Below are 15,705 nucleotides of genomic sequence, written 5' to 3' on the forward strand. Positions count from 1 at the left end.
CCTTTGTTCATTTGGTTGAACTGTTCATGGTGGTCTTTTCATGAAGCTGAGTGAGATACATTTGTTATATGTTTTTGTTATTGCTGGACCCTCTATTTTTAGTGTGCTTTTTTGTGGATTTTGTTTTTTGTTGTTGTTTTTCTGGGGAAGGTTTTTTCGTCAAAGGATCAAAGACAAACTATTGGGAACTGGTGCCAATTTTCTTTTTGGTATCTTGGACTCTTGGGTTTTGGATTTGTGCTTTGTCTGGGGTTGATGGGGGGAGGAGTATTTTGTATGCAGTTCCATTTTGTGTGTGTATGTGTGTATATATATATATATATATATATATATATATATATATATATATATATATATATATAAAAATGTGTGTGTGTGTGTGTGTGTGTGTGTGTGTGTGTGTGTGTGTGTAAAATTACTGAATTAACTTCACCACCAGCATCAGAGTTTTAGTAACTTTTAAAAGTAAAATCCAAATCGTTACGGAGTTACAAACGTGGGTTAATTGACACTGCTAAATTCACTAAATGGCACTACAGTACTTCACTTGCATTAAAATCTCTTTGGAAGAGCTTTTATCTTCTTAATTTGTCAAGCATTAATTAAGAAACAGGCCATAGCTGACCGTAAAAGTGCTTATTAATTGATTTGTCTGATTAATTTTGAGTCTGAGGAAAATAGAGGTAACTGTGGAGGGGGGCTGTTATAAATGGAGAGAACGGTGTTAAAAGGGCTGTATTTTATGAGTAAATTCTCCCATGTAAACACACCTGGTTCATCTTATCATTCAAGTATCTAAAGTAATAATTGTTTAAGTGAAGGACTTGCCACATGCTTCTTTAAGGAAAAGAGCAAGACAGCCTTGTTCTGTAGCAATTTATGGCAATTATTGTCATCTTATATAGTGCTGGAATTTATTTTATGATCATTTGCTCTATCTAGAACCTTTATGTCCCTGTGTATGTGTGTGTGCTGGTATGAGGGGTTCTGATAAAAAAGGCTGAGAAAGGTTATGAGACCTTTCAGGGGGAAAAAAAAAGAGATAATTGAGGACTTGGATTAATGACATGTCATAACAACTTGTGCCATATCACCATTGACCTTTCCTGTAACACACTGAGTTGATAAATGTACTTCATTACCGGATTTGAAAAGTGTAAAATGGAATTTCTTCCTGTCTCCAGGTCAGGTTCATCAATGATTGATCAGTGAGAGAAAGACAGCCAGACTGATGTGTTGAGATGACCCAATCCCCGAAGGTTCTGCTAATAAAAGACTAATTCATTCATGTTTGCATTAGAGAAGCCAGTGATGGAAGAATTATGAAAACTTCTGAAAGGCAGTTGAGATCATAATATATTATATTTTAAATTTTGTATATATAGCACAATTTTAACATATTAAAAGTTCAGCAAAACACCTTGAAGGAGGTCAAGGAATGGTCAAACTGTTTCAAGCTGACAAAAGGCTACAGATACTCAAAAACTACTATACAGGTAACCACTCGGTAAAACTGTGGTGAGCAGTAAAGCATCTCAGAATGCACCACATGTCCAACGTTGGGGTGATGGGCAAAACCAACAGAAGACCTTGTCTGGTTCCTTGTGTCTGTTTTTCCAATCTTTATCAGTCCAAAATTGGTCAGCCTGTGCCCACTGCAGACTTGGCTTTCTGTTTTTGGCAGACAGACGAAAAAAAAAAAGTGGTCTTCTGCTGTTGTAGTCCATCCACCTCAGGGTTGGGCATGTTCTTAAGCTGCCTTTTCTCACATCATGCGACCAGATCACATTTTCCCCCAATATCCTGATGCTTGATGTGAATATTACCTGAAGCTTCTTGTCCTAAATTTTATTCACTGCACTGATGCCGCATGATTGGCTGGTTAGATAATTGCATGCATGAGTAGATGTACCAAGCTTTTTAGTACATGCTTGGTGAGTGTAAGTAAATTTTTCTGTTTTGATGATGTGTAACGTCTAAGATTCCCGCTCATAAGAATGGATATTATTAGCAAGAGCTTATAAGATGAGGTTTTCAGGGCATTTCCTCAGGCTGTTTTTTAAATTGACCATAGGTCATACTGGTTTAAATACACACATTATTATCTCACTATCGCCAGTGTACTCCAGAGAAGCAGTGGAGATAATGGCGATTATGAGAATGATGAGAAGTGACACTTGTGACAAACTGCGAGCTGTCAATTTGAGGTTGTGTAGGCCGGGACTTGAATGCATCCTTGTCCTTTTTGGTATTCATCTGCCATCGCTGTGATTTCAGCTTGGGCTTCACAGCAGGGGGAACTGCGACTCCTCTGAACAATAGGGGGACATTTCCTAATGACTTATTCATGTCTATGGAGCTTTTAATATTTCCTGCGCTCATCACTTCAGTGGGGGACTGGTGAACACTCCCATTGCTTGTCATCCCAGTCTCCACCCCAGCGTCGCCTACAAAGAGCGCTCTTCCTCTCTGCCGTCGGATGCTGAAGAGAGCAACTCAGCGGGTGGCCCTTGTTGGCATAATTTTATTGCGCGTAAGGGATAAACACCCACCCGCCGCACTTGATTAATCACGGTGCTCTCGCGCTCTCCGCATGCTTAGCAGGCGCAAGCGTTGCCAGGCCATGCGGGATTAAACGCAGAACTGTTTGAAATCCTACTGCTAATCCCCCTACCCTCTAAAAACGAGGAAGTGCTCAAATGAGAGTGTTTACCTTTTGTCTTTTTCACGCAAATCACAAGATTACACTGAATTAATTGGGACCCCCTGTGCCGAGAGACTGTCCGCAAAATGCTAATTGTTAGCGCTTCCGCTTTAACGAACGCCACATGAAGACACCATTTGAACAAACTGAACTATTTTCAGGCGAGGCCCAGTTCACAATACATTACGCTACATTAATCAGTCCTGTTCTGTTGTTTTTGCAGTCGATACATGCACCATGGCCGAGTACAACAAGCTGAAGAGCATGCTGCTGGACATGCAGCCCAAAGGCCTGACCAATGGTGAAGACACGCTTGCAAATGCAATGGACCAGAAGAGAACTCTGGTTGATACCATGTTCAAGTATTTGGATATGAACGGTGATGGTCGTCTGAGCAGCGAAGAACTAGCACAGGTAATGTTTTTCTGTTTGTTTGTTTAGTGTAGCATTGGAAAATCACCTCACCATGAATGGAAACTTACCTTTGTTTACCCTGTATTATAGGGTTGATGTCTATATTGTACATGGCAGCTACCGAAAGCACAGAATCATCACATCAATATGGGGCGTAAATAAACCAAATAACCTTTGCACAAACTTTGCAAACATCCATCAAAGCTTATAGCTTACCATTCTGAACAAAATGTGTTTTTTTTCCCTGCACCTATTAGTTGGTAATAGTCTGTTATTACCCAAAGGTTAGCAGTTAGCTGGAAGACTTTGAGGGGAAAGTCATTTACAAAAATTTATGATCAAAATTTTGTTTTTATTATTTTGTTTCTGACTACAATCCAATTCCCTGAAGTTTACCCCAGGATATCCACCATAGTTACACCACGCATTGGCAGACAAATAGGAATGTGCAATATGGCTAAAATATCAGATCACCTTTTCAAGAGACACAGACCAACAGTTTTTTTTTCTACTGTTTTGCACTTTTTGTTTTTCAGTTGCACTTAATTAAATGGAATAAATTATTCTTATGAACATAGATAAATTATTCTATTATTTGTATTCTATTTACAATACAACTCTCCTCCTAGCGATGCTTCACCCTCTTAGCTAGCATTAGCTTTCAAGTGGTTGATGTGTATAGTCATGAAAAGCATTTGTTAGTGGCCTGAGTGAAAAGTAAATTTTCGTGGCAAGGCTGTTACATAGCAGTTTTGGGGTTTTAGAATTGACCAGTTCACCAGATCTTTTTCTCGTTTTTTTTTTGTTTGTTTGTTTGTTTGTTTGTTTGTTTTTTTGAAAGAGGACTTTGAATGGATGAATTTGTGAATTCATGGTTTCTCAGGTCCGTGTACCAAACTTCTAAAATGCAACTTTGCCAAGATAAATACAGTTCCGTTCTATGGCTTCTTTGAATATGTGTAAGAGTCGTGACGTTCTCATTTTGTAATGGGGTGTCCTTTCATTTCCACCTACTGCTTAATACTGTGATGCCATAGAGCTGCAGTATGTTTTCACTAGGCCATCATACCCTGAAAATGTCTACTGTCATGGCCCTTCTGTAGTGCAATCCACACAAGGGATGAGCGCAACCCATCCAGGCCCTTGTGTAATGCCCTTGCCCCTTTTTGAGTAAAAACATTTGTTCTAATTTGATTGACAAATATAAACCTCAATGTCTTTGAAAATTTTGTTGTATGAAGTAAACATTCATTGCTGGTTTACAGCTATTAGGAGTCTAAAACCTATTGCCAGACAGGCAAACAATCATATCATATCACTTTTGGTCAATGAATAGCATCATTATTTAGAAAAAAATAAAGAAATAGGTGCTTAGTGTCAATATGTTGTACTGAACATTTACTTTTATTAATTCATTTAGTCAATGATGATTCAAGTTCCCATAGTTTATCATAATAGCATTAATGCAGCCTTTAGATCAGCTTTGAATTTAGATTATTGTGACAATAATCATAACATAACATCCTTTGCTTATTGGGGAGGTAAAGAAATATACTAGGGACTGTTTTATTGTTGGACGAGCAGGCATGCTGACACTATAATATTTAATTTGGCTTCAGCAACACAATGGGGTTGGTTTTGCCGAAAAGGGGACGTGGTCATTGCTCTCATCCACATAACCAATATTCAAGGCTTTGGTGTCTGTTTGAAAATAGCCTGATTTAATTTTTCTTTTTCCCAAAAGTGAGTGCATACTTTAATAAAATACTGGAAATAATACAGTAATGATATTAAATAATCATTTTACACCACATTTTACACCTGTACGCACACTGTCCAACAGTAGGACTCAAGCCTATATTACCTCTATGCTGGATATTTTGAGTGTGCACTGAGGTATAAGCAAGGCATTAAAAAGAAAACGTGGGCTTTAAAAATGCTCTTTATTTTAATATTGCTTGCTTCATTTTTCTATAAACCTGCTGTGTCTCACTTAATTTTGCCTCCTACTTGCTGCCAATTGCATGAAGCACTGAACTTAGACCAAAAGTGATGCAACTGACTGTGCCTCAGTGCTCTCAATGATAGATTGCTTTTCATGATTAATGGCTTTTATTCATTAATTAGCAGAATACACCAGCCGAGAGGATATTCTCTGGTTTCTCCACCCCAGCCGAATAACTATTTGATTCCGTTTTTATGGTTGTCTTTAAAATATTGCTTGTCTGTGACTGAATCTGGTCCCATGGTCTTTTCTAGATATCCGTGAAGGAGCATTTAGAGGACAGCTTATTGGAGTGCACCATGCAAGACTTGCTGCGCTATGACGACTACAACAATGATGGTGTCCTAACTCTGCAGGAGTTCTACACTGCATTTCGTGAGTTTGCCCATTCTTCAATTAAGCGCCATTAAATCAGTACTGGATTAAAAGGGATGAACACAGAACAGAGATTTGACACATCAGACATATATAAATTTTGGACAAGACCTCCTTTATTGTTGGATGGGCTTCGATAGTTTTCGAGTTTGTGAGCTCATTCGGAGCATAATTCGAACCCATACATGATAGAATTCTTACATGTTTTACATAGGTGTTCTGGAATAAGATATTGAAATAAACTGCTGTAAGTTATCACTCCCAGATATGAAATATGCCAAACATCACTAGTTGTTGTCTTTTTTTTTTTTTTTGGATAATGGCAATTTCATTTAAAACCTCCCCTTCATCCCATCATGTTAGCAGTCTGCCTGCTTGCCTGCTCACAGCTTCCCTGCCAATTTGCTGGTCTACTCTTGTCTTCCATCAATGTAGATGGAGGCCTGAATTTTGGTTTCCTGGTCACATGGGTTAACATGCAAAAACACTTTTTCTCTAAAAGGATCTTTAAGAACAGGCTAAAGGTAGATGATTTTCACCCTGTCTAAGCATTGTTATTGTTGAAATCCATGCATATCAAATGCAAATTAATAAAGATATCACAGATTCACTTCAACAGCTCTTACTTGCATTGTATACCAAATTAAGAAAGTAATGAAATGACTGGAATTAATATTTTTGTCTAAGTGAGGCTCGAAGTCTATTCCAAGTAGCATTGATTCTCTAAATCAGCAACAGCAATGTAAGATCATGGTAATGCAGACTGGATTAAAGTTCAGAAAAAGACCTTGGCATTAGCCGTGCTCTGTACCGTAACCGTTTTGGGGATTTGAAGTGTCGCGTTCACTAGATGTCCCGTTATACACTTGTACCACTTTTATTATTCAATTATGTTAAGGAAAATAAAATTTGACCTTTAATGGGTCAAAAGAACTTTTAGTTCCTTGTCAGTTCTAATAGTCAGACTAATGACTAGCTAGCTACTATTACTACCAGCCTATTAATACCAACTATTCGTGTAGCTAAAGGCAGAAGTGCTTGGAAAGCAAGAGCACAAGAGTTCCACACGACCATTAGCGCATTGCTGCAGTTTGGTGCCATTAGGTGTAGGCTGGCTCAGACCAGATTATCTTTAATCAGACTATGTAGTAATCGTGCACTTTTTTTTCTGTACACCTAGGCATCATTATCTCAGTCTGAACAGCTTGCTCCATCTCTGTGAGCACCTGGTTATTTGGACTAATAACATCTAATCATTGCTCCTATGATGGTATTTGAGTGGTTCTGGCTGAAAACTGGGGGTGACATGACAACCCAAGAACGTGCTGCGCCGTTTTTCCTCTCAGGCTACGTAAAGCAAAGACCCTTCACTCATTCCAGGAATCTTCAACATTACATGCCAGATGAACGCCATGAAGAGACATCTGCAGCAGAAATGCGCTGAATGAGCGAGGAGATAAATCAAGCCATTAATGCTAACATGTGACTCTTATTTTCAAGATTTAGCTAGTGGGGCGAAAAATTGAGGTTCATTTAACATCACCAGTCGTTAACCATAGTAATGGTGGGTTTTAGGAGGTTGCTTGTTGCCATTAAACAGACTTTTTGTTTTAGATGCCAGATGGGTGATAGCCTGGCTCTTGCGCTCCTGTCCACATTCTAGTTGTTTAACTAGGAAGTGAAAGAGGGGAGAGGGACCAATAAAAATGATGCTGGTCAGGCACTGCTCAAGGTTAAATGTGGTGATACAAGAGGAAAAAAGGGCTTGAACAGGGAGCTTTGGAGAAGGCTGTGTGGAAGAGTGGTGAGTAAATCATCTCATTGACCAAAGTGGAAGGACTCAGGTGTTAGACACATGGGAAATGTCCCAAAGGAGAGAGAGTATTCTGTAGGTCATTTAAGCTCAATAGACACATTTAAAAACGGGAGCAGACGAGGTAGCCAGCATTTCACCTCCTTCATACCATCTGTAAATATCCTCAAAACACTATTGCATACAGGACTTTCAGCCCTGATATTTCAATTTTCTCACCATTCAACTTCATACTCTATAGTGAGAGAGATTTTTTTTTTTTCTTGCTACTGTTGCCCCTTGCTTGCTCAAAAGAGTATCACTGCTTTGTGACTACCTTTGTTGCAAAAACCTCTACACAATTGAATTTAAGTAGATTTTTTGAATATTAATCTAATGAGATGCATTTCATATGTGGTGTCAAAGAATTCAGGCTGGATCAGTATTATAGAATTGTAAAAGATATGAATATATCAGATAATAAATAAGGAAATGACCTTGAATGTTGTGGGACATGAAGAGCTTCAAAATCCCACTTGTTCCCGGTCTTTCAGAATGCCCTTCTGTTCTTACAGATGTAGACTCGCAGGACCAAAAAGAAGAAAAAAAACAAGACAGCTGGATTATTCTATTGCAGCCTTGTCATGCTCATGAATGGTCAGGTCTCCTGCTTTCTGGGGGCACATTGGTTTTTATCATAGAGCCCTTTTAGTAATACCATCCCGATCACATGCAGACATATCCGCAGTGGAGGGGAAATAGTGGAGCAGCCCTTTGAGGAATGAAGAGGCTATTACAGATATGGATAGAGTACTGTTGCAAATATATATATGAATCCTTATATCACAGTAGAGGATACCTGTCGAGTCTGGGAGAGCTAGTTGGGTGCAGAGAAAAAGGAAGAGACTGAGAGACTGAGGAGAGAATGCAGTTCGCTGCTGTGCCTGAGGGTTCACTCAGCCTGAGTCTATTTGTTTGTCATGGCTCTTGTTGATGGCGGGGATAGACGGCTGCGGTGATCTGCACTAGCAGCCACAGTCAGCTGGGCTGCCTAATTAATCAAGAGGCAGAAATGGAGAATGCCTAGAGTCCTGAAGCTTCTCAAAGGTCTGGAGAAAAAGAAAGAAAGAGAGGGCGAATGTACCAGTGCACCAGTGCTGGAGTTTACACTGGTGCATCATGAAACTAGCGGTGTACCCAGGACACTTTTGCTGTGTGGTTAACCACAGCAAACAGCAGTCATCAAACTTCTAGCTTCTAGCTACCATTACTATGCTGTTGCACCCATGCACCTACCTAATTCACTAGCTTGTTTGATGTGAAGAGCTATGCTATCAGTCCTTTGAGTTTGTTAATATGTTCAATGAGTCAACTCAAATTCCTGTTCCATTTTCTCCATTGGTGAAAATCTATTGAGGCTTATCATCCAACTGCTTGCCTGACTGAACAATCTGGGACATTAACAGTTCGGGGATGGTCACCATCTTTTAAAAGTGCCCTTAAAACAAATGCTCCTGAGGGTGAAAAGAGGGATATGCTATGAAAAACAGAAGGAGATAGAGCTAGAGAGATGTCTGTAATTGGCAAGCAGAGTAGTCCTGCTGTGTGGAAGGCCATTGAGTGCCGCAGAGGGGTGGAGAGGGGCAGAGACTATAACCTGCCCGCAGTTCTGAAGGTCAGCAGGGTTCGGTGCGCCCTGTTCTCCTTCCTTGCTTGATGGATCTCCTTCTCAGACCTAGCTTTCTCATACTGTTGGGGGTCTATGCTTATCACAAGGAGATCAGGAGAGGCCTCCAGAGTGCAAATGACTACATTAGTTATGGTAGAGTCCATTAAACTCACCCAAAGACAATGACTCTGCCTGTCACTGGCCCTCATTAGGGACATTCTCTTTTGTCAGCCAAAGACACACGGTCAGAACCTGAGGCACCATCCCATTCGTACCCCTTTTGTTTTCCTTCACCAGTTTGCCATTTTTAACTCAAAACGCCAAGGAGCTTCAGTGAAAGTGAAACCCACTCATATTCAACTGCACAGACAGGTATGCGTCTTCTTAAAACGGTGGTTCTTTGTACCTTCCGCTTGAAAGGCTCAGCCACCATGACAAATTGCCAGCATCTGTGGTTTCCGGGACGCTGCTTGGTTAATTACGGCACGTCAAAGAGCCGCTTCAGGCTTTTAAAACCCTTCAGTCTTTCCCGTGGCTAGACATGCAAGCACGTTCCTGTCCTTTTAAGTCTCCACCTGTCCTCTTTCTGTGTCCGTTGTGGCCTGTTGCGGACAAACAACTGTCATGCGAAATAAAGCTTGTTATTCGTTTGGTTCTGCATGCCGACTTGTTGGGAACATGTCGTCATAGCAACAGTAGAAGTCAGTGTAATCTTTGTATAATCTCGCCACAATGCAGCAGACAAGCTCGTCCTCAGTTGAGGAGAGCAGAGTTTGAGGTGGACCTAGGGACGTTTATGTACATTTGCTTTTTGAACACACTGTTTCTGAAAGGTGGTGTAGCTCAGGGAAAAAAATGTACCCCACTTTGAGCATCTTTTATAGTTTTTCTTAGTAACAGAGGATCGTTAAAGAGCATGTTTGGGCTATTTGGGCAGTTGTCACAGGGAATCCTACCTCATGGGAAAGGTCAGGAACAACCGTAGACATCACTTCGAATTCTCAGCTCTTTTATTGAACTTAATGAAAGTGTTTTAAATATTAATTGAAATTGCAACTGCAGGCGTTATAGGGGTGTCACAGGTAGTGTGTGCGCTGCACAGTTCCAGGAGCCTGTGGGGAGTTTGCGAGCAAATGGTTGTGTGGCACCTTGTGATGGACTGGTGCCTTGTCCAGAGGGTGTTCCTGCCTTGCGCCCAATGAAAGAGAAGCATATGGTGAGAAGGTAAATGGATGAAACTGAAACTTAGAATTTAAATCAAAACAGTGCCTTGACAGCACCCATTTCACACACGCTTTATACATTATAGTGGTTGCAGACTTAGTAGTTATGGTAGCATTGTTACTTGAAAGCTTCAATTGCTGAAAGAAAACTAGCATGCCATTTGCAGCAAGTCTTTTAAAGGCATTGCCGTTTACCTTATTATCCTCACCCAGAGCCTTGTGGAAAAGCCTTTCCTGCCAAAAATGCATTTCCCTAAGGTTTAATTTTTTTTGTGCACCCAGTTTTTCACCCTTGGTACGTATCCACGCCCTGAAGCTGCCGCGCTAGTCCTGGGGCTTCCGCTGCATGCTGAGCCTTGGTCGGAGGCTCCCGGCTGTTAACATCGCAGCATGTGGGCTTCTTTTATCTTGGGCTTCCGGCTCAGGGGCCGCAACTAGGAAATAATTCATTACCATGCCTCCGTCGACTCGCTCTTTCGGCTGGGCCCTTGCTCCTCTCCGACTTCAAACAAGCGCATCAGAAGAGCCGAGGGTTCGACTCATCCCTTGCCTCGCGCACTCCAAAGACCAGGGAGGCATTAAGGATAGGATAGGCCTCTCAGATCTGTCTCTGGCGCCCCGACATTGTGTGTAGCGTTTTGAGGGGGGTAGATGTATGGATAGAAGAGGAGGCGGATGATGGTTCAAGCCTTTCACAGCTTGAAAGCGGACATTTCCGTCGCCTAAGAGGTGGTGGTGTACTATGAAAGCAGAGTAGCGGCAATCTCTGTAATAAGGCTTCAGCTGAAAAGATTTGTAGTTTGTGGTTACATTACAGGCACAGCACCTCTCCAACAGATGCCTTGAGATTCATCTTCTTGTGAAGACGATAATGAGCCTGGTGATAGTCTATGCATTACTGTTAGTTCCCAAGGATAACATTACACTCAATGTACTAACTACGCTGCATAAATCATACTGAATATAAATCGTAAGATAACAGGAAGGAACAGTGTAGCACTTCTGATTAAGAAACTCAAATGCTTCAAAAATTTAAAGGTATCAAAATACGACTGAAAGAAATGTCCAAAAATCTCCAAAAATCTCTTATTTTTAACTTTTTAGGCATGTTTGTCCCCAGGATATTTAAATGATTTTGCTAAAGTACGACCAGTTCACCAGAAGTGATCCTTTTTTCCCTTGCCTTCTGTTTGCACCACTGTCATAGATGGTTATGCTGTACATGGATATTTTCCACAAACTCCAACAGTGAGTAGATAAAGAAAGTACCTTAAAGCAACATGAAATTTCCAACACTATAAAATTATTTTACATAAGTAGTCCAAACCCAACAGCTATCGAAGAGTGTATGCTAGTATATTCATATAAAAAAATTAAGTGATTTTACTGTATTTTGAGTAACTGGTGGCCTGGGGAACTTCGGGCTAGTAACTTCAGGCAAGGCAAACGGTACAGCTGCGAAAATCAATAAAAACACCATATCAGACTCACTATCACCAACTTGAATCAAATCAAAGGGATAAATCAGTACATATATGACTCGGTTCTGAAGGGGTCGTAAAATGTAGAACTGTATTTATCTTGGCCTGATTGAATAATAAGAGTTTGGTACATGGAACTGACCTCAAACACTGTTCTTCCTTCTAAAGCAAAAGCCATGTAATTAAAGCAGAGCTGTAAAAACAGGATACCGTTACAACTAGCTGCAACAGATTAGAGAGAATGGTTGACCAAAACTTTGTATTTGTTATGCTTGGCTAGGCTATGACGCTGTGGGCCATCACTGGGCATCACATTGGCTAAACAAGCCAATTTATGGCATGAGCCCTCTGTAAATAGGATATTGACATGCTTAATTTTTAGGTGAAATAACAGGGTGGTAAATGGGCTTTTTAGCATTTTGTGAGCGTTTGTACCCCAAAGAAAGTCACATACTATTTATACATCAAATAACCTAAAATACTCTAATGCGCTGTTACTGAGACCCAGGGGTTGCAAGTCGAATCCGGATTCATGCCGCTTTGACATCAGCTGTAGGCTGCCCAGCGATACCTCAATAGGGGCAATGTGAAAAGAAGCAATGGCTAGCTTTCACATGTTTCGGAGGTGAGCAATGGAGTACAGCAGAACTGATAAAAAAAGGATATACATGTACTGCACAAACAATTCTTTTAGTGTGTTTGGCTTCAAGTCCTTATCTTCGGGATCATTGCTAGTGCTAGGGGGGGCTATAAGTGGATGGGTTAATTGGCTTTACCAAAAATGACAAAATTGTTAAACACAATATTATAAACCAAAAAACTACAAACTACACGTCATATTGTATGTTCAGTTTGTATGTTGAGTTAACTGTAAAGTTTTGTTGATATGTGGTGGAAATGGTATTGTATTTTGATATGCTCAAGCTTTAAAAAGAGATTAAAGCATTTTACATGTAAAAAAAATACACATCAACCTTGTCTAATGGAAAGGTTAAGTCAATTTAACATGCAAAATTAATCTTGTGCGCTCAGGCTAAATCAGCTGTTCCCTACTGCCACCAAACCATTTATCACTTCACAGGTCCTGCTGTTGTGCTCACTGTATGGGCTGTTGGAAATCCTTGTCCTTACTCATGTGGCTACAAATTGGAGCACAATTTCCTGGATTAGTACAACATCTTTAACTGGTATAGTGTCCCAGTATAAAAAAAAAAAGAAAAAAAAAAAAGCTGTTAGCGTTAACAACCAAAGACTCTGTAAACCAATGTTTTTTTTCTGCAAGAACCAAGCCACTATTATCGCTGTTTGGGAAAGTAAAACCCACGGACAACTCTTTTAACAGTATATTGATTAGGCCACACTGTCCCCAACCTCGCTAATCTGTCTGAACAAAGTAACGACAATGGCAGTCAATTGCGGCCCGACAGTTTTGAGAGTAGAGGACAAAAGGCTTCCTCCTGTCCACAGATGTAGCTCTCTGTGGTTTCAACAGAAGAGCCGGAATAATACGCTGTGGTAAAACAGTGATACCCCTCTGTGTACTGGTGGTATCTCCACCCTGCATCAAAGACGCATCTCTCAGCGAAATGCACTGTCAGTGTCTTTCCTGCACAGTAAGAGCCTTTTGGTATTCATTATGTTCGCACAGCAATTTCATGTGCTTAAGCAAGAAAACGCTGGAGTTTGCTGATGCTGCGTGCCAGACATGTCTGCGTTGCAGTGTTCATTGAGAGTCCTCACTTAAAGGTGTCAAAGAATGCAATGATTGAGTATTTTAAGCTGTCCTTTGATGTGTAAATAGAAAATATGTGGCTTTGTTGGGGTGACAAATGCTCAAATCTGGTTTTACAAGCTGTTATTTTAGCTCAGAATAAAACATACAAATTTTCCTCAGCTAACAGATGCCACATATTATAGCCTGGTTTTAACCCTGTAACAACCCTGGAATTATTTCAGTCACCTCTTAAAGCAATGTGCTGTTACAAAGCTGGAGAGATTGTACCTGGGTTAGCTTTTAGCCTTGCCACCACTCTGGGTTTGACTTTCTCGAGTCTTACCAGCAAAAAAAAAAAGCCTATGCTTTCCTTTCTGATGTGTGTTTAGCTCCAGTTTGGTTTAGCTAAGGTAAGGTCAGTAAGTAACGATAGAAAGAAGACATGATAATAAGCCAACATTAGCCTTAAGCCTACCACAGATCCCTGTCCCGTTTTGTCGTGTGCCAAATTTGAGCTCCCTGGTTCACAAGGGAACCCATATTGAAGACAAGATGATTCTTCACCATTTGTGTTGGCCATTATTAACAACACCATATTCTCCTTATGCTGCGGTCACATTTTACCATTTCACCAGCTTTGACTAGGGCTTAATGTTGCTCATGGGCTGTGTGTACAGTGGGGGGAAAAAAGTATTTAGTCAGTCACCAATTGTGCAAGTTCTCCCACTTAAAAAGATGAGAGAGGCCTGTAATTGACATCATAGGTAGACCTCAACTATGAGAGACAAAATGAGAAAAAAAAAATTCTGAACACATCTGATTTTTAAAGAATTTATTTGCAAATAATGGTGGAAAATAAGTATTTGGTCACCTACAAACAAGCAAGATTTCTGGCTGTCACAGACCTGTAGCGTCTTCTTTAAGAGGCTTCTCTGTCCTCCACTCATTACCTGTATTAATGGCACCTGTTTGAACTCGTTAACAGTATAAAAGACACCTGCCCACAACCTCAAACAGTCACACTCCAAACTCCACTATGGTGAAGACCAAAGAGCTGTCGAAAGACACCAGAAACAAAATTGTAGACCTGCACCAGGCTGGGAAGACTGAATCTGCAATAGGCAAGCAGCTTGGTGTGAAGAAATCTACTGTGGGAGCAATAATCAGAAAATGGAAGACCTACAAGACCACTGCTAATCTCCCTCGATCAGGGGCTCCACGCAAGATCTCAGCCCGTGGGGTCAAAATGATCATAAGAACGGTGAGCAAAAATCCCAGAACCACACGGGGGGACCTAGTGAATGACCTGCAGAAAGCTGGGACCAACGTTACAAAGGCTACTGTCAGTAACACACTACGCCGCCAGGGACTCAGATCTTGCAGTGCCAGACGTGTTCCCCTGCTTAAGCCAGTACATATCCGGGCGTGTCTGAAGTTTGCTAGAGAGCATTTGGATGTTCCGAAAGAGTATTAGGAGAATGTCTTATGGTCAGATGAAACCAAAGTAGAACTGTTTGGTACAAACACAACCCATTACTCATCATGCTTTGGGGCTGTTTCTCTGCAAAGGGACTAGGACAACTGGTCCGTGTACCTGAAAGAATGAATGGGGCCGTGTATTGTGAGATTTTGATTTCAAACCTCAGCTGAAATGTGTCTGGGTCTTTCAGCATGACAATGATCCCAAGCACACTGCCAGGGCAACAAAGGAATGGCTTCGTAAGAAGCATTTCAAGGTCCTGGAGTGGCCTAGCCATTCTCCAGATCTCAACCCCATAGAAAACCTTTGGAGGGAGTTGAAAGTCTGTGTTGCCCACCGACAGCCCCAAAACATCACTGCTCTCGAGGAGATCTGCATGGAGGAATGGGCCAACATGCCAGCAACGGTGTGTGCCAACCTTGTGAAGACTTACAGAAAATGTTTGACCTCTGTCATTTCCAACAAAGGATATATAACAAAGAATTGAGATGAACTTTTGTTGTTGACCAAATACTTATTTTCCACCATTATTTGCAAATAATGTGGGGCAGTGGTGGCTCAGCGGTTAGAGCGCCGGGATATCGATAACAGGGTTGTGGGTTCGATTCCCGGGCTCGGCAAGCTGCCACTGTTGGGCCCTTGAGCAAGGCCCTTTACCCTCTCTGCTCCCCGGGCGCTGGAGTTGGCTGCCCACCGCTCTGGGTGTGTGTGTGTACTCACTGCCCCTAACACGTGTGTGTGTGTGTGTGAGTGTGTGTTCACTACCAGATGGGTTAAATGCGGAGGACACATTTCGCTGTACAGTCCACACTGAGTTTTATTTTTCTCATTTTGTCTCTCATAGTTGA

General features: G+C 41.1%; 1 protein-coding gene across 2 annotated transcripts in view; it reads left to right on the forward strand.

Moving 5' to 3' along the window:
• fstl4 (follistatin-like 4) overlaps nt 1–15,705 on the forward strand; it is a 197,046-nt gene that overhangs the window by 132,216 nt on the left and 49,125 nt on the right. For both annotated transcript variants that reach the window (XM_072661272.1, XM_072661273.1), the window contains exons 5-6: nt 2,928–3,118; nt 5,378–5,498. In XM_072661272.1, coding sequence (XP_072517373.1) covers nt 2,928–3,118; nt 5,378–5,498 — 312 coding nt within the window. The remainder of the gene's footprint in view (nt 1–2,927; nt 3,119–5,377; nt 5,499–15,705) is intronic.

The sequence above is a fragment of the Salminus brasiliensis genome, chromosome 18, assembly GCF_030463535.1.
Source record: "Salminus brasiliensis chromosome 18, fSalBra1.hap2, whole genome shotgun sequence".
In the NCBI taxonomy this organism is placed as follows: Eukaryota; Metazoa; Chordata; class Actinopteri; order Characiformes; family Bryconidae; genus Salminus; species Salminus brasiliensis.